Source organism: Mustela nigripes, chromosome 7 (genome assembly GCF_022355385.1).
Source record: "Mustela nigripes isolate SB6536 chromosome 7, MUSNIG.SB6536, whole genome shotgun sequence".
In the NCBI taxonomy this organism is placed as follows: Eukaryota; Metazoa; Chordata; class Mammalia; order Carnivora; family Mustelidae; genus Mustela; species Mustela nigripes.
The window spans coordinates 88627158-88641418 of record NC_081563.1 but is presented as its reverse complement, the minus strand read 5'-3'; the positions used below and the strand labels follow the sequence as shown (position 1 = coordinate 88641418).

Here is a 14261-nt window from a genome sequence, read left to right as displayed (position 1 = left end):
ACACAGGCAGACAGAGTGGCAGGCAGAGGCAGAGGGAGAAGCAGGCTCCCCGCCAAGCAAGGAGCCGGATGTGGGACTCGATCCCAGGACGCTGGGATCATGACCTGAGCCGAAGGCAGCCGCTTAACCAACTGAGCCACCCAGGCGTCCCAATATTCTTAGTTTTTTAAACCAGGATATTTTCTCTGGCAAATGTCTACGAAGAAGAGGCAGAAAAATTCCATTTTTGTTTCAATCTTATTACCTATAGGCAAGCACAGGAGGTTAACCTTTACTTTTATATTCAATGATAAATTTTTAACTTTTAAGAGATGATCAAGTATATTAAAAACTTCCACCTAAGAAAACTTATTCTAAAACCTATGTGAAGCCCAAGTTTTGTGGTTAAGAGCTCACACTACGAACATAAGACACAAATGAGTATGGCCCTGGGTTAAAATCCCAAAAGCCCAACTTACCAAGCATGAGTCTCTAACAATACTTTCCTGTCTCTGTGAAAAGGGAGAAATACATGGCACCTTCCAGGATTCCTGTGAGCATTCACTGAGCCTGTGAAGTACTTACCACATAGCCTGAAAAGCACTAAATGGTATGAAAGGCCAAGATGATTTTAAAAAATAATTAATGAGATTATATTTATATGAGTCATATGTTTTAATAATCTTATTGACTGTGGGTTTGGGAAAGGTTTTATTTTATTTTATTTCAAAGATTTGTTTTTTATTTATTTGACAGACAGAGATCACAAGTTGGCAGAGAGGCAGGCAGAGAGAGGAGGAAACAGGCTCCCTGCTGAGCAGAGAGTCATATGCGGGCTCGAAACCAGGACCTTGAGATCATGACCTGAGCTGAAGGCAGAGGCTTTACCCATTGAGCCACCCAGGCACCCTGAAAGGTTTTAAATAGGACACAAAAAGCACAAACTTTATAAACAGAAAAAAAAAATCAATAGTATCAAAATAAAAAAAAAAAACTTTGTTTTCCAAAAGATACTCATAAAAATGAGAAGATAAGCCACAGACTGGGAAGAGACATTTGCAAAATATATATCTGATAAAAGACTTCTATGTAGAATACAGCAAACACTGTTAGAACTTAATACTATTAAGGAACATCCCAATAAAAGGCAAAAGATGGGTTGCAAATAAGCAACTGATACTCAACTACATGAGTCATTAGGAAAATGCAAATTATAACCACAATGAGACACTACTACCCACCCTCAAAATGGCTAAAATTGAAAAAAAATTTACCAAAGCATTGGTGAGAATGTGGAGAAATGGATCCCTCAAAAACTGCTTGTGGGACTATAAGTGGTACAATCTCTTTGTAACTCAGTTTAGACATTTTTTTTTAAAGATTTTATTTATTTATTTGACAGAAAGAGACACAGCAAGAAAGAGAATACAAGCAGTGGGAGTGGGAGACGCAGACTTCCTGCTGAGGAAGAAGCCGAATGTGGGGCTCGATCCAGGACTCTGGGATCATGACCCGAGCTGAAGGCAGACATTTAGCAACTGAGCCACCCAGGCACCCCTCTTTTTTCTTTTTTAATACTTAAAAAAAAAATTATTTATTTATTTGGGAGAGAGAGAGTGCGTGCATGCGTGGAGGAATGGGAGGCTGGTTGAGAATCCTGAGACAGGCTTCCTGCTGAGCATAGAGCCAGAGGACCCTGAGATCATGACCTCAACTGAAATCAAAAGTCCATCATTTAACCTACTGAGCCACCAGGTGCTTCTAGACATTTTTCAAAAAATTTAATACACACAAGCTACCTAACAACTAGTCATTCCAACTGAGAGAAATGAAAGCACATGTTCCCGCAAGGACTTGTACAAGAATGTTCACAGCAGCTTTATTTTTAATAGCCAAAAACTGGAACGAACTCAAATGTCAACCAACAAGTGACTGGCTTAACAGATAATAATATCTGTTATAACGGAACATCACTCAAGGATACAATCAAATGGACTGTTGATACAAGCAACGACATGGATGGATCTCAAAATAAGTATGCTGAGTTAAAAAGCCAGTTAAAGCAAAGAAAACATTATTGTATGATTCTATTTATATGAAAGTCTAAAAAATACAAAATAACTTGGAGTGACAAAAAGCAGATCAAAGTCCCTACGGATGCAGGGAAGGACTATAAATGGGCCTGAGGAAACTTCCAGGATGATGAGCATGCTCATTATCTTGACTGTGGTGAGGGTATCACTGTGTTAACTTTTCGAAATTCATCAAACTGCCCGTTAAAATTATGCATTTCACTGAGATTCATTAGTTCAACCTCAATAAAGCTGTTTAAAATACTGCACACTGGAATGATTTTTAATCTTCATATACTACTGTATGAACAGATCACTGCTATGGGTTGGATTCTCTGCCCTAAAAAGGTACGTTGATGTCTTAACTCCTGGTACCTGTGAATAGGGTCTTATTTGGAAATAGAATCTTTGCAGATATAATTAAGATACAAGTTAAGATGACTGGTGTCCTATTACAAAGAGAGGAGGAGAAGAGACACAGAGATAAGATGCATCCATGGGGGGAGAATATTGTGTGAAGACAGGACACATTCGGAGAAGAGAGCCATGTCATAAAAAAGAGGCAGAGGCTGGAAAGATATACCTAAGAGACAAACAGTAAACAAGCATTGCCAGCAAAGGCCAGAGGCTAGAAGAGGCAAGGAAGGATTCTCTCCTTCAAGTTTCAGAGGCAGTATGGCCCGGCTGACACAATGATTTCTCACTTCTAGTTTTCAAAACTGAGACTATAAATCTGCTGTGTGAAGCAACCCAGTTTGTGGTACTTTGTTTCAGTAGCTCTATGAAACTAACGTAACCATTAAAAAAGACTTAAGGAGTTAGGGCAGCACATGGCTGGCTCAGTCAGTAGAGCATGTGACTTCTGATCTCGGGGTTCTAAGTTCTAGCCCCATATTGGGTGTACAGATCACTTAAAAATAAAATCTTAAAAAAACCCGAGGGGCACAGGGGTTGCGCTGTTGGTTGAGTGTCTGACTCTTGGTTTCAGCTCAGGTCATAACCTCAAGGTAGTGGAACTGAGCCTTAACAGGCTTAGTGTGGAGTTGGCTGGAGATTATTTCCCTCTGCCTCGGCTCCTCCCCATGCTTGTTCCTTCTCTCTCTAATGAATAAACAAAATCTTAAAAAAAAAAAAAACAAAAAACTTAAGAAGTTTATATTTATGTGAAAACATATTTAATATTTATTTCTAAAAGCAGTTATTCCACAGGAGAATACTTATATCCAAAGGTGGTTTTAATCACAGAATGGTCACTGGGTCTCACAGATACACAATAAACGGCTGTGTTTCCAAAATATGTATTTTTTAAACATTAAACATATAAAAAATAAATAAGTTTCATTTTAATAGCATCTATCCAAATTATATAGGTAAAGTGCTAAGTTTTAGTCAACTGCTATATTTTTTAAATAAGTGATTTGTAACTGATACTTTACCTTTTTTATGTGTTTTAAACTAATAGGAAAGCAATTATAATGATTAAAATCTTGGTATTTAATTGTCATGGTAAATCATTTAGAAAATTTTATGTGTATTGACAACAAATTTACAAATTGATTCTGCTGAAGTTAAGGCTCGTTCCAGAATTCCAGTCTCTCAGCTATACGGAAAAATAGAAAAGGGATCCTTACCTAAAGACTTTTTAACTCCTCTTAACTATTCTTTTCATACACCTCATTTTTAAAAACTTTAAAAAAAGATTTTATTTATTCATTTAAAAGAGAGAGAAAGCACAAGCAAGGGAAATGGTAGGCAGAGGAAGAGTGGGAAGCAGGCTTGCCTGATGTGGGACTTGATCCTAAGACCCTGGGATCATGACCTGAGCTGATGCTTAACCATCTCAGCCACCCAGTGCCCTTCATACACCTAAGTTTTAAGGATTAACATTGCTATTTTTAATTTCAACATATACTTTCTAATCTATAAAGAAATATTTTAGGTGACAAAGAAAACACATTACCCTTTAGAAAATACGTTTCTCAAAACTATTGAAAAAATAACCATGATCTTTTGACACGATACTTTGGTAGATATGAAAGAGGTACCACTAAACCACTTTTGTTTCGCATAACTTCACTCATTCAATGAAGAATAGATATGGACAGTAATTACCAGGTTACTATGGTAGATACTAGAGATATAAAAGAAGTAAGGCAAGGCCTCTCTGGGCTTAGAGAATCCTCTCTAGTAATGGGGAGGGGCATAGGAGAGGGACAGGTAAGTGAGAAGGTAAGAAGAGGTAGGCCTATGAAACCAATGATTACAATATAAATATTTGTGGATTTTACTCTTAAAAACATCTGTGTAATTGAAATATAACTGACACTGTGTAAATTTGAGGTAGCCAACCCAACCTGTTGATTTGATACATTTATATATTGGGATATCATTGCTACGGTAACTTTAGCAAATATCTTTACCATGTCACATAATTACCACTTCCTTTTTGTGTTAAGAAGAGTTAAGATCTAGTCTCTTAACAACTTTCAAGTGTTTAAATACAGTAGTGTTGACTATAATCACTATGTTAGGCATTAGATCTCCAGAAGTTATTTATCTACTAGTTGCCAGTCTGTACCCTTAAAACAAGATCTCTTCAATTTACCTACCCCTTAAGTCCTGGTAACGGCCTACTCTGTTTTCGTAAAATGAGTTTTTTTAGAATCCACATATAAGAGAGAGCATACATTATTTGCCTTTCTCTGACTTATCTCATCATAATGCCTTCAAGGTCTACCCATGTTGTCACAACTGGGAGGATTTCCTCCTTTTTTCACAGGAGTGTGTTTATTCTAGTGAGTGTGTTTGTATTACACTCTTAAACATGTATAAGAAAGCACTACTTACTGCATTTTAAAAAGCAGCTCTGTCAAACTGATACCTCTGTGTACCACAGAGAAAAAAAAATTTGTTATTAACTGTGTGATGGAGGGAACCTGGGTAGCTCAGTTGGTTAAGCCTCTGCCTTCGGCTCAGGCCATGATCCCAGGGTCCCAGGATCGAGTCCACATCAGGCACCCTGCTCGGCAGGAAGTCTGCTGCTGCTTCTGCCTGCTGTTCCCCCTGCTTGTGCGCGCTCTCTCTCTCTCTCTCTCTGTCAAATAAATAGAATCTTAAACAAAACAAAACAAAAAAACACCCCAAACCTGTGTGATGTATTCATTGTTAGGAAGATTAAATGTGTTCTCAACTGAACCATTAAATAATAAGAATAGACAAAAATGGCAAATCTGCAATTTTATCCCCCTGGCCGTCCACTATAGCTCTGAAACTAAAATATGAACCTAGTTTTTCATCCAAAAGACAGACAAAGAAATGATAAAGCAAACTATAAAACAGGTATGCGAGGAAATGTACATCCTAAGTTGACCTACTCCAACCTCAACTGAACTCAGAGCACTAACTTATTTGAATCAAGGACAGGAACTGGTTAATAAGAATGATCACCTTTTCTAACTTTAGATTCTTCTTCCTCCTTATTGAATTGTGAGTTAATAAACAAATAAAAACCACCAAAAACATGAGAATTCTTAATAGAGTGCTTGACCCATAATAAGGCTCAATCGATGGTAGCGTATTATTTAGGAACACATGTTTTCAATTTTCTGCTCTGAAAACAAGTCAAGGACATTCCCACTACTTAAAAATGATTACATCCTATATCTAGAAAGATATGAACTCAGACTGTTTACTTAATAACCAGAAAGTAAAGGTTACTTTTCTTTGCACTTCCTCCTATTCCTGGTTGTCCAGCTCCATCAGGAAAAGGGCAGGAAAGGATAGCACAAAGATGTTCCAACAAGTAACTTCTCACCGCTGCATCCAGTCAACTTCACGTAAAGATACAAACTTCAAAGTATTTTTTCTTTTCTTCACACTCATTTCAAGATTGACACAGCCCTGACTTTACCCAGGTATGATAAATCTAACTGGGATGTGGAAGAGTGGGGGAGGGTAGATGTACAACAATGATCAATGATGGAGTGCTGTAGCAAGAAACTACCAGAGGCAACAACACAGGCAAATAAGCCTGGCTGTGTTCCAATAATCTTCATTTATGGATGGTGAAATACAAATTTCATGTAATTTTTATTACATCATGAAATATGCCTCTTTTAATTTTTTTCCAACCGCCAAAAAAATGTAAAATCCATCCTAAGCTCATGAGCCATACAAAAACAGGCAGTGGGCCAGAGCTGGCCAATGTTGCTATGTAAACTATGTTTTGGACCTAGCCAGCAAAGACTTGAATTTTGAGATATCCCCAATCAGGTATTTAGAGATCCTTTGCATGTATGGCAGAAAAAAAGTGACTGAGAATTTTAAAGGGTGTGTGTGTGTGTGTATTGTTTAGGTGTGTTTTTCATTCACATTTCGTAAAAAAACCCCCAAAACACAGGGTGCAACATAGTTTGATAAATGGAATAAATAGCTAAGGATTAGGTATATATATAAGGGTATATGTTCAATGAGATTTTTGGGCATCAAAAATTCCAAGGGAAAAAGGGTGAATGCTCTGTAGAGGTACAAGGCTCAGAACCTGTTCTGAGCCCACTTAGGTATAAGTGTAAGCTAAGGAGTCCACTGTTTAAATTTGGAAGTTAAACCAGTTCTAGCCAGGCCACAAGGGACGGCCCTAAAGACAATCTATACGGGTATTCACAGCCTTTATATAGAGTCTTTGGGTATAAATGAATATCCGTGCTTCATCCAAATCATAAGAGAAAATAATTTCCAATTATTTCTTAGTCATGTTAGAATCTAGCCAAAATTAAGGACATGTTATAGAACTGAAGACTAAGGCCCACAGGACACTTTTTCTACTAGTAGTGACAGCTACTAAATTGCCACAGCACAATCCTCAAATGTAGAGATTAATGTTCTATTGTACAAAGTATGCAAGTGTATAGTAAGTTTTGGATTCTACTTTGTACTTTAAAATAAAAATCTGTAAAAAAAAAAAAAAAAAAAAAAAATCAGTGTTTTTCATGCTTCCCAAGTTTGAAGCCAGGGTTGTTTTCATGTCTTTCACTGTGCTCCTTAAACATTGTGTTTTGTTTCAGAGCACAATCTTCTATTTTAACTTACAACAAAAAAAATTTTTTTTGGCAATGAGCATAGCTCTTTTTGTCTCTAATAATTCTGTTAGAGTCCATAAACATACCAAGAAAGTGAACATGAGCATGAGAAGGAATGCAAGCAGGAATGGGTCTTGTGCAATAAGGAGACAGTGTGAGAGATGTTTGATATTACTTGCATTCAAAGTCAAACAACTGCTTGCATGAAGAGCACCTGCTGGTCTGGGTTCATGTGCCAAAACCTTGCTGTGCCTTGAGGGGAAGAAGTGTGTCTAATTCATCACTTGCATCTCTATTTAGCAGAGTAGGCACCCAATAAAAATTAACTGACTAATACACAAAAGCCATAAGCCCTACAGCATTACACACAAAATGATAATGCCCCTGCCTCAAAGGTCAGGGTAAGGATTGTGAGAAAGTAAATGATGCTAAATAATGGCAATTATTTTTATCCTTATTTTAAGGAGGAACAAACTGAGGTTCGACAAGATTATGTAACTTGTCCAAAAGAGTGGTGCTGAAATGGGTGTGCCTACCTTCTCTGATTCCTATTAGTTAAGAAACCTGATTTAATACTAAACATAGGCTTCCTATAAAATTAAAAAAACAAACAACCCAACTCATGAATTAACAAAAAGTCCACAGAAAAACAGATAATTGCCTACTTTTACTAGTAAAGCAGTGCACTCCTAAAATTAAGAATAACGGTCATTCTCTCTGCATGAGAGACCAGAGAAATGGTGGAAACATGAGTCCCTTATTGTCACCAGGGAACTACAAGACCAGAATGGGTGGCAAAATTTTCCCCCTTAACTCAGTGGAACAAGCAATACCTTTTTTTTTTTTTTTTGATTTGATTTATTTATTTGACAGAGAGATCACAAGTAGGCAGAGAGGCTGGCAGAGAAAGTGGGGGAAGCAGGCCCCTGCTGAGCAGAGGGCCTGACGTGGGGCTCGATCCCAGGACCCTGAGATCATGACCTGAGCTGAAAGCAGAGGCTTTAACCCACTGAGCCACCTAGGCGCCCCAACAAGCAATACTTCTCAAGAATTATTCTTCCTCCTTTGATTTAAAGTCAAGACAAAAGGAAAGTATCCAGCTGTTTTGAAGGTCATTATAATTATATAAATAACTACCTCCTTGGGCATATAAGCAATTTTATTCATGGGTACTTTACTACTGTCTGAAAACAGTTAAAATATGGTTGGTCTCAAATACTAATTTTTTAAAAAAGAAATTCCTTAGGACCCCAAATCTGAAATCAAAACTGCTTCTGGTGGGGTACTTGGGTGGCTCAGTGGGTTAAGCATCTACCCTTGGCTCAGGTCATGATCTCAGGGTCCTGGAATCAAGTCCAACTTGGGCTCTCTGCTCAGCGGGGAGCCTGCTTCCCCATCCCTCTGTCTGCCTCTCTGCGTACTTGTGATCTCTCTCTCTCTGTCAAATAAATAAATGAAACCTGGAAAAACAAACAAAAATTTAAAAACTCCTTCTTGTAACTTTCACTCTTGGATCAAGAGTAGATTGGAGTCTATAAGCAAATGTTGACTTCAGAGGACCCTACCCATGGCCTACCTGGTTAACAAGTGAGAACTTAGTATTTTCACTAAACCTCATAAAATGTGTAACAATTCAAACTCTGAAGGCTTTAAATTCTATCTAATCCAATCAATTCAAAGTTAATACATCAAAAGTACCTAAGAGACACCTGATACAGTATGAAGTAAATTCTAATAATGTTAATATCACAGTCCTTTAATGCTATTATTCTCTTCAAAATGTAATGAAAAAGTTGATAGTTTTCAAGTAAATGCTTCCCTCCCAAACTACAGCTCTCGCAGTATATATGGTAGCTAAAAGACAAATACAAACTAACATAAGTTTTAAAAAGCTTCCTTGACACTTTCTTCCCTGTCAAATTTAAATATAGAATTCAAAATAAACTCTAAAAAATGAAGTTATAGAAAGAAAAGAAATATTACACAGCAAATACTTAAATCAAGAATCCATAAACAAATTTAAGTACTACACAGTAAATGTAATAAAAAGAAAAGGAAGTCTCTCTTTACTGCAGCCTCCTGTTAGCAGTAAAACAGGAACACTTATCTCAGAAACAGAAAATTTAAACCCTTCAGTTAGCATAGTATTTTAAATATGGGTTAATGTTGCAGGGACTTTTTAAAACGTAAAAATCCAAAACCAATTTTCAACAGCTGTAACAAAAACTAAAATTGTGTTGTTAGAGGCAAATTAACTTTGGAAACAAACAAGACCCCCCCCCCAACCTTTTAGTTAAAATGTCTCCAGATTTTTGATGTCCTTCCTTCCTAGGTTACATTCAATAGCTTCTGCATTCCTTTGCTGAATATATTTCAATAACAAAGAATCCTCTATGAACACCCCCAACCCCCACCCAAAACACCACAAACTAATCTCACCACCAAAATCCAAAGAAAAATTCCACACAGAAACTATGTTCTAATAGGTCAAAGCAACCTATCTTTAAGGGGGAAAAAATCAATTGTTTCCAATTTTAAATACTGTTTTGATGATTATATAATTTTTAAAGACATAATACTGCAGGGTTGGGGAACAGCTAAAACAACTTACAGGATTTGTGAAGAAATGGAAAAATGAGTTCTAGTTTGCACAGTTTCAATCCAGCAAAATCTTGGGATTGTGTTCAATCTTTAATTACAGACTGAGAGATTCCAATGGAACCTCTTCAACATGTATTTCCCCACTGCTGCATCCACTTGGACATGAATCTCGCTGCAATCACTAGGTGCCTTGACCTCCAGCCAACCATGACTTTGCACTCACCTTAGCTCTTCCTCCGGTAACCCATTTAGTCTCACACTATCGGGACGATCTCGTCTTCTCCGGTAGAGACCTGAGTGTGACAGCTCTTTAAGCTGTAATGCAGTCATATTTCTCTCTACACATCAGTTAACTGACAATCTGAAACACTTATACTGAGCAGCGTGGCTGCCCGGGTCCAGAGAGAGTGTGTCTCTTGCCGGGACCTCAGCACACCTGACCAGAGTTGGAAACCTCCAGGCAAGCCCGGCTAAGCACAGCTTCCTGTTTCTCTGTTGGTACACACCCTCCTCAGAAAGGCCTGGCCCGCCTGCCTTATCTCTGGGCCTTGCACCTTGGGGAGGAGGGGGAGAGGGAGAGTCAGTTGCTCACATGTTTAATAACAAGCAAAGTTTAATTGTTATGAATAATCACACCAATTCCTTTATAAATCTTTCCAGCATCATTCTGAATTAAAATTGGGCTAAAAAGCTCCAGTAAGGTAATGACTAAAGAAGGGTCCTGCCCTATTTTATTTGCCAGGAAATCCATTAATACTGCACAAGCAGCTGTCAGTTTAAAGAAGTGCCTGGTCATCATGAGCTCTTTGGGATACTTTCCTTATAAAGAAAAAAAAGAAAAAAAAAAAAAGCAGAATTGTGAGGGAAGCAGTGCAATTCCTCTCTCCCTACTCTACTTTAAATCCTCTTTAGAAAGGAAGGAAGTGTCTTTGCTTTTCCCCTAAATTATTATTCAAAAATTCCTAACTGAAAGTAACTGAAAGTGGTTTCTTCTATCAATCTCCACTCAATGATTTTCTAAATGTAACTACCTATTCTAAAAATTCCCTATCAAATGTGCATATTTGATCCTAGATGGTAAAGTTAGAAAGGGGTCTTATTTTGGTGCATATGGGGTGTAGGCTGATTGTCTGCAAGAGGAGTCTGCAGATAATGGAGTACAAATAACTGTAAAGCAAATCCTTTATTGTTACTGTTACAAACGATGTGTACAGCAACACACAAGATTCTAGCCTCCACTTCTGATTCGATCCCACTCAATACACATCACCATCTCACAGACGCAGGTTAGATCCTTGGCAAGTTCTTAGCTAATAATCTGACTTCATTGTTCTAATAATTTCTCTTTGAGTAATCTGTATTAACCTCTTTCCCTTCTAGAATCCCCTCAATAAGAGCACAGAGAGATTTCTCTGAAACTTCTTTTTGCACCAAGGGTTTTAGAATTAACATATTCCATGAGAGTGTCTATATTATAAATACACAGATTAAGGTAGCCACAAAGAAAGGGGAGCCTATATCTTACTCCTTCACTCAAGACATGCAGGTGCTAGCTTCCCTCAGGGCTACAATTCCATCATCATGGAAAACAGCTTCTTACTGGTTCCATCTCCTCGGTGAAAAACAGCTTCTTACCGCTGCCATCAAAATATGACATATGTTTTTGAAGATGCAAGAAGTTACGGATTTTGTTATAAGACTAGATTTTCTTCTTATTTTATTTAGTTGACAGAGACACAGCAAGAGAGGGAATATAAGCAGGGGCAGTGGGAGACGGAGAAGCAGGCTCTCTGAAGAGCAGGGAGCCCTTTGCAGGGCTGGATCCCAGGATGCTGGGATCACGACTTGAGGCCCCCAGCAACCCCTGTTATAACACTAGACTTAAATAGTCACGAAACACATAAAAAAATCAAGTGACAAATGTATCTGTTTCTCTTTCTAGAAGGAAACAAACATATAAAAGGGGTAATACTGTGGGCCTCTGGGGAACTTGGTGACAGGAGCAGAAGAAAACTTTTCTGTTACAAAGTTCTGCTCTGAACTGAATATTCTGCCTATTCAAAGATGAATTAAAAAATTTAGAAATTTATATGTCTTTTGTACAAAGCCCTAGTATCCTACTGAGACTTAAAATATAGAAAAACTTAAAGTTTACAGTAACAGAAACATATATAATTAGAATTCCTAAAGTGTCTAATTCTCACATTTTTCTCAAGATAGGTGTGAAAAACAAATGAAGAGAAACAACCACCAATGTTCAGTTTCTTTTTTACTCAAGGCATCTGGACAGAATAGATGCCTGCTGAATAAAACAAATTAATTTGAATTTACTATAAACACAGAGATCTCAACATTATTTTTTTTTCCTGTTTCAAGTATTTATTTAAATTTCAGTTAACATACAGTGTAGTATTAGTTTCAAGAAACCTCAACATTAGATAATATTTGTTTCTACAAAAGATATAAATAAGAGCTTGATTTTTAAAAGAGCTTTAAAAGAAGTAATGCAGCATGCTGACAAGGAAAAAGTGCTTGGCAACTACTAAAGGTTAACGAGACAGGAAACATCTCTCTGTGTAGGACGAATCCTGTATTTGATGAGCCTAAGGTTAAAAGGATGTGACTAGAAAAAAAAAAAGTTCCAAGCTATATAACAAACAAACTGAAACAATTCTTGCCCTCTGACTTTTAAAATGGCCGTAATGACAAATGGGAATTTCAGTAAATCAATGCTTATGGTCTAAGGTAATCGTCACAACTGAGTAAAACTAAATTCGGGGGCTTAGGGCAAAGTGCTTCTCATAGTATCTTTTCACTGAGAGGCTTCCTCTGTCCCTTCCTCTGATGTGCTCTGATGTGCTCTGAGATTTTACTGAGCTGTAAGATGAACCAGGTGGAAGATACACTGGCACAGCTGGGCACGTGCAGAATTTCTGAAAGGGAAATTCACAAATGCCACAAAACACACAACTGACTGACCACTTCATGAAGCAGCCACATTACCAAGTCCTCTCCTCTTCTCACAACAGTGTTCCTGAACTTCATCACCAAGGGAGGGAGAGCACACCCCTGGAGCACGCAACAAGGCAGTAACTGCCAAAGGTGGTCTCATATATATTTATTTTTTTAACTTTCACGCTTTTCCAGAGAAACAGAGCTATTAATGGTGCCTTCTGCTGACAGTACAGAGGGAGACCTATGCAGGTGCACTTTGTTGTGGTCTCTATACAGGGAAACATTTCATTTTAGCCCTCTAAACATCTCTGAAGGCCAGTCTAGCCTCCCATTCATTGAAGAATTCTCTACTCTCATTCTGCACATGGCCTCACTCCTACACAGTATCCTTTGCCTGAGGTTCTGGCTCTCCTTAGAGGCTTTCAGGGCCGAGGTGCTCACTACTACCCAGAACTCCTGGGGCTTTCCCTAACCCCCATGCCCAATGGTTGTTAAGGAACAACAGCTCACAAAAGTTATTAAGGTGTGTATCTTCTATCCCATTTCCACTATAGTGCAGCTGGTCTATGAACCTAATTACAACTTTTTGTTCACTTCTTCCAAACTGTTGGGTTCTCTTTGAACCTGCAGTTTGACATAATTAGATACCTGGCAATTATAATTAGATACCTGTTCCAGCTTAACCTCATCAGAATAGCTGATAATTTCTCTTTTAAGTTTAAGACCTTGGTGGAATGACTAATTACAAAGTTCTTTGGAGTATCAAACAGGTCCTATTTTGCCAGGCTCATATCTAACCCAGTTGTCTTTCGCCTTTCAGAGGGCCAGGGACATTTTATGAATCTGATGAAAGTAAATAACTCCCAGAAAATGCATGTAAGCATAAAGTTTAATAATCATTTCAGGGAATTAATGGTTTCTTCAGAAGCTAACAGATGGACTTTACCTTGGATCTTCCAATGTGCACTGCTCTCCCCTCTTCTCTAAAAACCTGTAGCGCTTCAGAGTGCTATAGGTTTGGTTCTCATTTGTTCATTAATATGTATTTACTCAGTGCTGTACAGTGGGCCAGATAGTTTCAGAAGAGTTCCTTTGTTTCCCCTTCACTTCTCCTAATCAATTTTTCTGCCCCTGAGCTTACCCTCTTCTAATCTATCCTCCAAATTTCAAAGTGTTCTTTTAAAATAAACTGATCATGTATTGATGCTGCTAAAAAACTCTTCAGTGGCTCACTGCCATGAGTCACCAAAAGAACCCTGCTGAGCCTGCACCCTCCTCACACCAGCACTTAACTCTAGGTAGTTCCCACGATAGACTTCACTTCCTCTCCCCTCCTGCCTGGCCTTTCCACACACAGCTTCATAGGACTAAAAGATGGACCAGGTCCTAACCATCCCACCGGGACTCATCTCCTACAAGAAGCATTTCTAGACCCTAAGTACCCACAGTTCCCTTTCTGTTGCTCCCAGAATACCTTCCCCCCACAGCTGTGCTTGCTTCCTTCTGTCATCATAATCATATCGCCTTGTGAGAGGTTGTTTCTCTACCTACCTATCCCCTTAGGATAACAGGTCTG

At 38.2% G+C, this 14261-nt stretch overlaps 1 protein-coding gene across 2 annotated transcripts in view; it reads right to left on the bottom strand.

The window, feature by feature from the left end:
* Positions 1-14261, bottom strand: part of LIMS1 (LIM zinc finger domain containing 1) — a 141082-nt gene that overhangs the window by 47473 nt on the left and 79348 nt on the right. The window contains exon 1 of one of the 2 annotated variants that reach the window (XM_059406385.1): positions 9954-10200. The exons of the other annotated variant lie outside the window; for it this stretch is intronic. Within the exon in view, the coding sequence (XP_059262368.1) occupies positions 9954-10060 (107 nt within the window). The 5' untranslated portion in view covers positions 10061-10200. Of the gene's footprint in view, positions 1-9953; positions 10201-14261 lie in introns of those variants that run through there. 2 annotated transcript variants of the gene reach the window in all.